This window comes from Sinohyriopsis cumingii, chromosome 5, assembly GCF_028554795.1.
Source record: "Sinohyriopsis cumingii isolate HCF-2022 chromosome 5, ASM2855479v2, whole genome shotgun sequence".
Lineage (NCBI taxonomy): Eukaryota > Metazoa > Mollusca > Bivalvia > Unionida > Unionidae > Sinohyriopsis > Sinohyriopsis cumingii.
The window spans coordinates 6,556,306-6,569,733 of NC_142965.1; the positions used below are offsets into that span (position 1 = coordinate 6,556,306).

General features: G+C 33.1%; 1 protein-coding gene across 1 annotated transcript in view; it reads right to left on the minus strand.

Moving 5' to 3' along the window:
- The window catches only part of LOC149798570 (diacylglycerol kinase delta-like), a 241,883-nt gene that overhangs the window by 205,896 nt on the left and 22,559 nt on the right, over window positions 1-13,428 (minus strand). The window contains exon 4 of the mRNA XM_089957383.1: window positions 11,074-11,154. Coding sequence (XP_089813509.1) covers window positions 11,074-11,154 — 81 coding nt within the window. The remainder of the gene's footprint in view (window positions 1-11,073; window positions 11,155-13,428) is intronic.

Here is a 13,428-nt window from a genome sequence, read left to right on the forward strand (position 1 = left end):
CACACTGAATGCACAATGATAACTACCACACTGTGTGCATAATGAAAAATCCCACACTGAAAGCACAATGAGAAATCCCACACTGAATGCATAATGATAACTACCACACTGTGTGCATAATGAAAAATCCCACACCTCTTACTCCTTGTCAGCTTCAGGTTCACAGCTATATGTCCATGAATTCTTCAAGAACATTTATTTAATATAAAACAAGCTGGCAAATTTGGTCAAAGAAAAGCAACCATGTCACTAATTATTAGTCTAAATTTCAGGAGAAATGATTATCAATGTCAAATTATTTTCAGGTCACGAAAGATGGTAATATTTGTGTTCAATATAATATTAAAATATTTAAGACCACAAGTTGGTAATATTTGGTCTGCCTCAGATATTAACTACATTTCATATACCCTACAGTCACAAGAAACTAATTATTTTTTTAACCAATTAACCAACATATATATGGTGTACATTAAAAACCATATTTAAAAGAACAAAGGACACTGATTGGCTGAAAATAATTACTGAAAAAAAATTAGCAAAATTTTTAACAAAAAGCCTCCATATGAGTAGACTATGCAGTAGTCAGTGTGAATCTAAAAACCATTTATATTTTGTTGCTGTTGCTACACAGGTTCTCTTGACGTAAAGGGTAGAGCTCACAGGGCTGAATTTATTAATGGGCACCTACAAGGGAATTTTTGTCAAAAACATCAGCACATCATTTTCATCCTTTTAAAAGCTTCATCTCATTCAAAAGTTTTTAGTGCGATTTATCGATCTTACCATAAAAAGTATATTAATTTGGCGATCCGTTATGTGTTAAAAGTTATGGTCTGTGCCCTACATGTAACATCTAAATAAGTAGATTACCCATGCTATAGCACATATAAGAGAGATGGATTTGTTGGAAATGTAAAACAAATACAATGAACTTTTATCAGCATATCCATAATATATATATATATATATATATATATATATATATATATATATATATATATATATATATATATATATATATATATATATATATATATATATATATATATATATATATATATAATAAGAACTATAATAATTAGCAAAGAAATAATGATGACATGAAACTAGCTTCATCAAATTAATAAAACAAAAAGAAAATGTCTTTGTAGTTATGTGTTCATCTATGAATCAATACAACACCATCATTTGAATACTTTGATCACTGTTAATTGCACTCATAAAGAGTACAAATTTCAGGGCAAACTTCTAATGAAAAAACTGAACAAGATGCATTTCATATGTAAACTGATCCAAGGTGAATGAAGTGAGATCCATATACATGTATACCTTTCTAATATATTCCACTATCATGATTTTAGAGACTAATTTAATTAGGCATAGATTCCATTATAATGATCTTTCAAGCCAATTTGATTTGATAGGACAATTTAATTGGCAATATAAATTCCACTAAGATGACTATAAACATCAATTTAATTAGGAATATATTTTAATTACTATAATAATTTTATAGACCAATTCAATCAAAGATGTTTTCCAATATACTGATTTTTCAGGCCAATTCAATCAGGGATATGTTTTTTTATACTGATTTTATTGACCAATTAAATCATGGATAATTTTCATTATATTGATATTATATTGATTTTATAGGCGAATTCTATCAGGGATATATTCCACTATATTGATTTTATAGGCCAGTTCAGTCACTTGCCAATTAGGCAAAAAAGTGTTTTCTATTGCACCCATTTTAGAATTAATATTAGGTTAAGTAGGTAGTTTAATATATATATATATATATATATATATATATATATATATATATATATATATATATATATATATATATATATATATATTTCTTTAATGATTATAATTTATAATGTACTAAGTGCTTCATGTACTGTACAAAACCAGCTCAATTAGAGGAACAAATGAATTTTGGGAATTTGTTCAAATATTTTAACAAATTTTATTTTTTTAATCCTGGGAGGAACAAAATGCTAGGATCGGCAACAAAAAACAGGGATGATCAGCCAACTGAAAATACATTTTTTTTGGCCTTAACATTATTTTATTTTAGGCCAATTCAATCAAGGACAGTTTCCATTATACTGATTTTATATGCAAACTCAGTCAGGGATATAATCCATTATAGTGATTTTATAGGCTAACTCAATCAGGGATATAATCCATTATACTGATTTTATAGGCCAACTCAGTCAGGGATTTATTCCATTATAGTGATTTTTTAGGTCAGTTCAATCAAGGACAGTTTCCATTATATTGATTTTTTAGGTCAGTTCAATCAAAGACAGTTTCCATTATACTGATTTTATAGGCCAACTCAATTAAGGATATATTCCATTATACTGATTTTATAGGCCAACTCAATCAAGGATATATTCCATTATACTGATTTTATAGGCTAACTCAATCAGGGATATATTCCATTATACTGATTTTATAGGCCAACTCAATCAAGGATATATTCCATTATACTGATTTTATAGGCTAACTCAATCAGGGATATATTCCATTATACTGATTTTATAGGCCAACTCAATCAAGGATATATTCCATTATACTGATTTTATAGGCTAACTCAATCAGGGATATATTCCATTATACTGATTTTATAGACCAACTCAATCAGGGATATATTCCATTATATTGATTTTTTAGGACAGTTCAATCAAGGATATATTCCATTATACTGATTTCATAGGCCAACTCAATCAGGGATATATTCCATTATATTGATTTTATAGGTCAACTCAATCAGGGATATATTCCATTATATTGATTTCATATGCAAACTCAATCAGGGATATATTCCATTATACTGATTTTATAGGCCAACTCAATCAGGGATATATTCCATTATACTGATTTTATATGCAAACTCAGTCAGGGATATAATCCATTATACTGATTTTATAGGCCAACTCGATCAGGGATATAATCCATTATAGTGATTTTAAAAGCTAACTCAATCAGGGATATAATCCATTATACTGATTTTATAGGCCAACTCAATCAGGGATTTATTCCATTATAGTGATTTTTTAGGTCAGTTCAATCAAGGACAGTTTCCATTATATTGATTTTTTTAGGTCAGTTCAATCAAGGACAGTTTCCATTATACTGATTTTATAGGCCAACTCAATCAAGGATATATTCCATTATACTGATTTCATAGGCCAACTCAATCAGGGATATATTCCATTATATTGATTTTATAGGCCAATTTAATTGGGGATGTACATTTCACTATAAAGATCTTTCAGGTCAAGTTAAATCATCAGATCTGAAGCCTACCAAAAGTTCTGTGTATTTTTGAATTTGCATAAATTTGAAAAATCTGAAAGTAAATCATGATACACCTTCACTAAAATAGCATATCTTCCCTTTATTGTTCAATCAGCAAAACAGAGAAACGTGGCTGTGGACTGAGTTCTCAAGCTTCAGTTACATTCAAAACTGGACATGGGGACACAATCTTGGGATTCTGGCTGGCACAGAAGAGATGGTAAGAATGCTATTATTACTAACAGTGTAAAGCACATCAATACAGCACAGGCACTCATAAAACAACAGAAGTCATGGATCCCATTTTAGGAATATTATAGGATTAAATGATCATGGTTGGGTATTTATCTATGTTTAAATTTTACCTAATCACTCACAAAGTAAATATAGTCCAACGACTTTATTTACTTTGTGAGTGATTAGGTAAATATTTACACTTCAAAAAATACCCAACCATGATCATTTAATCCTTAAAATTCCAATTTACTTCCTTTCTGTCATCAGATCAGCAGATTTCATCACAAAACATTCACTTATAATTGAAGTTTTCTTTCATTAGCCTGTTAACTGCGGCAGAATACATAGCCCAATCTTGGCTAGCCAAGAGTCAGTTATTTATACAGTAATACATGTTTACATGTATAGGGCAGAGCCACAGTGGGTCATTCCAGTGATATATTGTTATGACCATTATTTTAATATATACAAAAATCGTTGATGCTATTTATACCAGGCTATTCCTTTTTTTCGGAAACTAATATAGCACGTGTTATAGCATCCGTTGTTGTTACTTTCTACGTTTCTTTGATCATTCAAAAACAAATTCATGTCCATTTTTAGCGAGATCCCTTCCTTGACATATGGCCCTAACCTTTAATAACAGCTGCTGGATCATGTTGTCGATGCAAAATGCAATAATTTCCAAAGATTGGCTTGTAAAGCCTGCCATATGCCTTCATCGGCAAAAGGGGTGAGTGTTTGAGCGCAGAAAGGTCTGTACAATTACACTGATTTAAACTCTAATGGTTGATTTTAGTCTGGGGGTTGTAAATTTTGATCAGAAATCTCAGGAGCAGGTGGGTTGTTATTATTAGGATGTATGGATATGATATATATAAAAATTCACCTCAAAACAGGGAACCAAAAGTAGTCAGCAGAATTTATTGATGTGTAAAAAATTCCAGATCAGTATCATGTGACCATTTTCATCCAATCAAATTGCAGAAAATGCTGTCAATTCATAAAGATTGGAATTATATGCAGTTTGAATTTTTAACTGTCCCAGTATAAGGTAACCTCACCTGTAACACAGTACACACTTATGGCCGCTAAACAGCAATAAAGAGAGAAATCACACTGTACTACGTGTAAAATACCCTGGGATAGATGGTGACCTAGCTTGTAATATGATCCACATTTATGGCTCCGCTGAAAAGCATTATAGTGAGGAACCACTATCGTATGTATAATGTAGCCTAGTAAAAACATGACCTAACACAGTATATTTGTAGGTTACTGCATTTGTATGGGAAAATATGAACTCGTTTTGTTGGATGGATATACTGCACTCCCAAGGTCGTGTAGTATATCCATCCAAAAAACTCGTTCATATTTTCCCATACAAATGCAGTAACCTTTTTATTATATGCTCATTTTGTTAATCCACCTAATGCTTAATTATATTAACAAAATACAGTACACAAAACAAAGTAACTCAATGTATACTATATTCCAAACTAAATACACAAGTGCAGATTCATCATTACACAACAACATTATTACTGTACATATAACTCCACCCAGATAAATTTTTTAACTTAGTTACGCGCTTGACGTAACTTTTGAAAACGGCGTGTCTAGTTAAAATTGAAATTGGAGTCATATGGTGAATGAATGCGCATTTCCATTTGATCTGGAATGAATAAATTTATTTATGGCTCAGCTGAACAGTGTTATAGTGAGGAATCCCTGCGGTATGTACAATTTACCCTAATATGCTACTTCACTGTTAACACAGTATACATTTATGGATCATGTGAACAATGTATTTATGGCATGACCTAACCTATAACAAGGTCAACTCTTATGGCTCAGTTGAACAGGACCACTCCGGTAACCTAGTGGTTAGAGAGTCCAGCCCGGGTATAGGTCGTGGGTTCAAACCCCAGCCAAGTCATGTCAAAGACTTCTAAAAATGGTACTTACAGCTGCCTTGCTAGGCGCTCAGCATTAAGAGGTTAGGGTTAGGACTGGTTGGACTGGTGTCAGGATAATGTGACTGGGTGGGTCATCATGCTACATGTCTGCAGCATGATGCCCCAGTGCTAGACATCACTTTAAATAAACTGCCACACTATAGACATCATAGCGATATGACTGGAAAATTGTTAAAGCTACATTAAAAATCTAAATCACATACAAATTCTCAGTTGAACAGTGTTACTGTGGTATGTATGATGTACCACAATATAACATGACATCACCTATAACATGGTCAAAATTTGTGGCTCACTTGAACAGTGTTATAGTGGGAAATCACTGTACTATGTACAATGTACCCCAATATAACATGAACTCACATATAACTACACTTTTATCATTCCAGCATTAAAGTAAAGGATCATTGTATTATGTATACACCCAAGTATAAGGTGACCACACCTGTAATACAGTACACATTAATAGTTCCACTGCACATCACTAGTGATGGATAACTGTACCACATATAATGTACCCCAGAATAAGGTGACCTCACAATATTGTGCACTTCTGAAACTCCCCTAAAAGGCTGTCTAGTAAAGAATCATTGTACTATGTATATTGTAACCCAACATATGGTGGGTACATATATAATACACGACCATTCTATGGCCCCCTGAAGAGCATTAAAGTAAGGGCTGATTGTAAATCAAGTTTGCTGCTTTTTTACAATAAAAGACAGTTTAAAACAGGAACCCTATAAATCACAAGTAAAATGGTATATTCCCTATCCTATGACAAAAAGCTACTTTGAATTCATTATTTTTCACAGGGCAAGAATTTACATGGGTAACCAGTTTACATGGGGTACCAATTTATACTGACCACATGGTTGCTAAAAGCCATGAATTGAAAGGGCCAACAAAACAATGATCATTAGGTACAAAAGGATCCCCTTCCCAGTCTATGAATTTAAGTACCAAGAGAAATTCTGCCCAAAGTTTACCTGCAAGTCACAATTATCCAAATTACAGTGTGACCCTGCTATAGCATGCTCCATTATAACACGAATTCGGATATAACATGGTCGTGGTGTGGCTCCCGAAATTTCATATACATATATTTTTCTATACATGAAAAAAAAGTCTTTCTTAAAAATACCAAAGAAAACATTAAAAGTTTATTATCATTTTGTGGAAGATATCGAGTATGAATATTACAAGACAATCGTGGTGTGGCTCCTGAAATTTTGTATGTATTCTTCTGGTACATGAAAAAGTAGTTTTTTTCTTCTTAAAAGTATGAAAAATAATGTATAAAAAAAGTTTATTCTTGGATTGCCAAAGTCACAAGTTTGGAATTATATTCCTTATTGGCGGCAAAATATACCATCTGGCAATTTTTATTTATTGACAACACTGTTGACTGTTTAAACTTGTCTATATAACCATTGGTTTGGAGTGGAGAAATTCAGAGGCCCCATGAAAGGAAGCTGCAAACTGGATATAAAATGCAATGAAATTTATTATTGTTACATAAACAAACTCTTTGTCCATATTGACAAACCATCTAAACAGTGCATTGTTATATCATAATCCACTTATCTTGGCATCTAGCAGGAGTACATAGCTGCCAACCTTCCAGGCTCACAATTAGTGAAAACAGGGATAAAAAGTTGTGAATTTGGACATGAATTCGTGAAAAATACCATGACAATAACTCCATCCACTCTGACCACTCCGACCGTCAATACTACACCATATAAAGTTCGCAAAATAAATATAAAACACTACACATATGCAGAAATATTTATTTATCAAGATATTATACTGTGGCAGACTTGAACTTCCTCAACTGCTTGATCTTAAATTTGTTTTCTAAACAGTTCCGACTTATTGCCTGCAGGTTGATGTTGGGGACTAAAATTGCTGACAAATTTTCTGCAGCTAAAGAGGCCCTAAAATCTGTCTTATTTTTCCTCACTAAAGAAAATACTCTTACGCTATCACTGTTGCTGTGAGCAATGCACAGGAACTGCAGCATTTTCGGTTCTTCCACAGGAAAAAAAGCGATTTTCGAGTCCGGGAACATTTGTCAGAACAAATGTTTAGCATGGTCTCCAGCTGATAAATGTAGATTGCGTTCGACAAGAAAACTCACAAATAATGCTTCAGCATTGGTAGCCTGCAGGTCTTCCGCAAATGGTTTAAAATATTCCAGAGATGAAATCTGCGAATTCTTAATTTACCCAACTTCTACGTGTTTTTTTGCAACCGACATTCTTCCTCACATTGTCTCTGCGATGACACACTGAGCGCAAAAAGCATGAATGAATGCACGGCCAATTTTTGATATATTCCAAATTAAACTTCACTTTTTGAGTAATACATTTCTTTTTCCTTGGTGGTGAAGACATTTTCAAAATCTTACATGCGAGGCTGAATGGTAACTCAAATCAGTGTTTTGACACATGCGCGGAGCAATTTCCGGTTAAGCCCCAGTTTCTCTCAAAAGCATTTGTAAAACTACTCCTATACATATAGATTAAAAGAGGCTAAAACGCTTGCTACAGGGCCAACTGTAATAATCGGCTGTAGATCCACTAATATCGTGACCAGCAGTACCGGACCGTTTCAGCAACTGCGAATATCACGACTAGCGCTTAACGGGAAATCGGTTATTTTAATAAAGATTTAAAATAATTGAGGATTGGAAAATTCATGAATTTTTGGCTTACGGCGTGAATCCGTGAATTACTTAAAAAATCGTGAAATTCACACCAAATTCGTGAGGGTTGGCAGCTATGCGAGTACTGTATGTTGTGAGATATCCGCTTTTTTGTTGTTGATATTTCTGGCAACGGAGATCAACCGGACGAGGCATTATCTCATCATCTATCTTTCATCAGATTTTCAACCGCTCGCTAGTAATTCATATATTTACAAAGGCTGACATTTGTATGTGGATAGTAAATAAAATTCCTCTTCTTTTCACTCAGAATTAAATCCTTCAGAACGCTCACATTTTCTGTTATAATCCCCGTCATCAGACCTGCACACCTGCATCTCTATCGTCCGTTGACCCTTTGATAAATTTCTGACACATGCGTGGAAAGCAGCATCATGCTGTTACCATAAATTTTTTTTACAAATCTTTCTTATTGGTTTATTCAGTAGGCAGGGAGGAACAGTAACTAGAATAGTCCAAGCGATGGCCAATTCCTTTTTAAAAATATACCACGATAAAATAGTTTGCTGTAGTTTCATAGGAAACAGATTACCTTTAAAGCACTGATTGTTATGAAAATGAACTAAGCAAATGGAAATAAAATCAGTCTCAATCATGCGATAAAATTATTTGATGTTTGGTATTTGTTTGATTCTCCAAAGCTGTCCTTTAGTGGTGACTTCAATAATGCATGTACCCTTCATCAAAGAAAGCTGACTAGAATCTTCAATAAAAACAAGGAACTTTTCTTCAAAGTAAGTCATTACCAAACTTAAAATTAACGGAATCTGATGGATACTGTGATGTGAAAGTTTCCTTTTTGCAGGGAAAAAGTTTATGCTTATGAACGCTACCAATAGAGGCTTAAAATGCAAACTAACTTTTACCGACTTGGGACGTACTGAAAAGTAAAGGTGCTTCGTCATTCATTACATGACTGTGTTATGTCTTTCCACTGAATTCAGACCAATATGACCTGTGACAAAATTATTGAATATTTTAAATCTCTGTGTGTGCATATTTTCGATGAAATCACTTGTATTGTGGATTCAATGTATATGATGAGATTCGCGGGTGAGTACATGGTGTTGATACTCTATTCATGCTATACATTAGACATGTATATATAAACAGTATTCACATATATGTACCATTTGGTGGTTCTCTGAATAAAGTAAACTATTATATATGCCTTCTGTTTTCACTACAGGTGTATTTCTCATTAAAAGTGCATTGATTTAAGATGGTAACTGTGCCGATGAAGCAAGTATTTTACTGCCCGCATTTATTACTTACCCCCCCCCCCCAGCAATTTTTTGGGGTACATGCATTGTTTTCTTCAGCTAACTGACCTGGATGCTTATAACACGGTTCAGTCTATAACACAGTCGGGTTCTGTGGCTCCAAACTACCATGTTATAGCGGGGTCACTATTGTGAAATAAATTCCAAACAGTCCTAAAAGTTCAAAATGAGTAAAGTTCCAACTGAATTCCAGTGGTATTCCAATAAGTTCCAATGTCGAATGTGTTAATGTGTCTGTAGTTTCAAATGTGACAATTTTCCAATGGCCTGGAGTGTGATAATGTATTAACAGTCATTTGAGGTATCAGAATAATAGTCCACAAATGTCATTGTCTAAATTCACTATAATGCCAAATAAAAGTTTCAGTCCAAGAAAATTAATGATGAGTAATTTGTTTCCAGTGAATAATAATTTGAATAAATAATTCCACCCAAATGAATAACTGAACACAACAAGTAGACTGAGCCTACTTAAAGACGTTAAGGCAAGAATGAATAATTTCTCAAGTAAAAACCATTATATATAAAAATTTGACACAAAAATAAAACCAGGAAACATTTGAGAGAGAGATTGACTTGATTGAGTGATATTCTTTTATTCCTCCATTTTCTGAAGATTTTAAGGTAAATTATAGAAATATAATGGAATAAATAAAATCACAAAATAGGCAATTCATTTCTTATGAAGCCCTGTGAATTACTTCATGTTGGACCTTGAAAGTGTGATCTATAACTTTCAGAATTTGTTTTCGTTTGTACTCTTCATACACACTATGCTGTCAACAAGATAAGGTCTATTAATGAAATTATAATAAAGAACAAAGCAAACATCAGGTACACAAGGTTCTTCTATAAGAAAATTCCAACGTCTCAGACTCAGATTAAAGTAAACATGTTTACTCCACCAATAATGATCATAAAATTTAATCTATATACCTATGCATGAGGTTGTTTACAAAATCAATGTCCCTAGTCAGGTACAATGTACTTGATTTTAGACAAGTACAAAATAAAATTGTATATTGTATATTAAGAAAAGCCAATAAATAATACATATTAAATAACACATGGTTAATTCACTTTTTGCAATTCACAAGTAAATTATAAGCAAAAAATTGGGCCTGTTATCACTCCATGACTAGGTAACTTAGCAGCTGACCATTAGTAGTATTGGAAGAACATAACCTGTGCATCCAATCTCACAAAATTATACCACTTTGATTGTATGTTTACCTATGACCTCAAACAAATTATTTCCAAATCAAAAAGAATCATTAATATGAACTGATCTAATTCCCTGCATAATTCATGTCTCTTTTGTCCTAAAAGTATTTTCAATGCATTACAGAAATAAAATTTAAGAAATAAGTTTCAAACAAGCCTCAAAATGAATGTCAAATATGCCCCCAGTCTTCATGTTCATGTGACCTTCTCCTCACCTTTATCACAAAAAAAAACACCAAAACAAAAAAAGGCACCAACCAAAACCTCTGTATATCAGTGACAGAGAGGGCACAACACTTACCTGAAAGCTGTGGTTAATGTTTTTCGTGCTACATTCTGCTACACTTAAGTCTGTCAACTCTATCTCGTCAAATATTGAAGCCTGCAACACAGAAAGAAAAAGGTAAACTGATATTCTAGAAAGATACCATCCGAGGCCACAAAGGCCCAAAGATTTTGCACCCTATAATGTGAAAAGTTGTTATTACTGACCATAATAGAGGACATCTGATAGGTTTCACTAATGGCATTATATGCTGACTGATAATGGACATAAAATACTTCAATCTCAGGAATATATAAAATAGTCCTTTACACAAAAATAGCAGAAAGTAGGTTTTCTGTCACTGTCTATATTTGCGATGTACCTGCTGGTTTTATGTCAGTATGCCTTGCTATAAAGGCAAAATATACTCATTTTGTGGAAGCATCAGCCAGATGAACATCAGCACAAAAACATTATGACCACCATAGCTAAAATCATCCACTAGTGACCTTACTTGCAAACAGCCTTTAGATAAATGTTGTTTAAAGCTTGAGGATAATTAGAAAAAAAGAAAAAATAAGTCTAGCATTAGGATTTAGCATTTGAGGCAAACATAATGCAATAAATCGTAATTTATTCTTCAAATGTTTCAATACTTTTAATATCCTGAAATAATGTCAGTAAAATTTACTGCAATAGGGTCATGTACCATATGTACTCACTGCAAATGACAAAGGCCCTGATCTGCCGTAGCACAATGTGCCATCAGATCAGGGTTGACATTGTTTGTCTTACTGATTACTCCTAGCAAGCAGCACAGACCCAGATCCGCTGTTATATTATGCGATGTTAGATATGGGTCTGAGCAGTTTGCGGTTGGATGTATCTTATAACTGAATATATATGGAAGGCTCCATTACTGAGCTTTCCAAAAAAAAAATATCTCTGGTGCTAAAATTTAATACAGTACTAATGTAGCTTTTACCAGGATCTGTTCATTCCAGTTTGAAGAGTAATCTGCACCTTTACTGTTACCACAAAACACATATACAGAAATTAGTGTTCACTATGGACTTTTTATAATGGCAGACAGGTACTAAACTGGGTCAAGAAAAAAGGACAGTGGGTCTAGCCAATGCCAATGCAATATAGTACAAATTTCTCAAAGATGAAGCATTTTCATTGAGATTTCAATCCAGTTTATACTGGATTACCCCTGTGAGTTGGTCTTGTCCAAAAATGTCTATGTAAATCACTTCTTTTTCTGGGGTAATTATATAATGATCTCACAAGGAACAGTGATCAACAAGGGAATGAAATAAAGTCAATAATCACCATCTAAAGGTAGTGAAATCATATTCTCACAAAATAATGCATACAGCTAAAATAGTCAATACCATGTACATGCCTACACAACCTGTTAGATCCATACATTAAACCTGTGCAAGTGAAGTTTATACATTTCTTATTAAATGGGAAGGATCACTTAAATGCTCATAGATTTGGTATACTGCAAAAAAGAACCTCAGGCATATCTGCAAATGGTGACTTACAAAGTAGGGTACAAAGTCCCATCTACATGTATATACTGTTGCCCTAGAAAACAAACATTCTGCAGAAGGTGATGTCACACCCTATAAATAATGTTAGAACAATATAGCTTTCTTCGCACTGATATAAAATAATAATGTTAGAACACTATAGCTTTCTTCACACTGATATAAAATAATAATGTTAGAACACTATAGCTTTCTTCACACTGATATAAAATAATAATGTTAGAAAACTATAGCTTTCTTCACACTGATATAAAATAATAATGTTAGAACACTATAGCTTTCTTCACACTGATATAAAATAATAATGTTAGAACACTATAGCTTTCTTCACACTGATTTAAATAATAATGTTAGAACACTATAGCTTTCTTCACACTGATATATAGCATATCAGGCTGCAAGCTACAAGTTTTAAACTTTTTTCATAATACTATCACATTTCAGCAAACAATGTAGAAACTGAGGCTTTCAAAACACAACACTTTAGAGTATCTTGTCCCTAATGATACCACCATGATATTCCTGTCCCACGAGAGGAGATCAAAACCCTTAGCCCAGCATACTGGTCTAATCATTTTTCAAGTTGGATAAGCAAAGTTTTCCAAGTTTTCTGGGTCAAATTATATCTACCCATTTTAAAGCAAAACAGTCAAGCATTAATTTTCATGCTTAAATCATTGTATTTACCTTTATGTAGCCATTCATGCCTTCACGGTTTATTGAATGATTGAATCTACTTCTCTCCAATTTACAGATACACATCTTGTGATATATCACACCTACTGTAAGTGGTCATTGATAATTATTATAGTATTCACATACTTTCTTAACT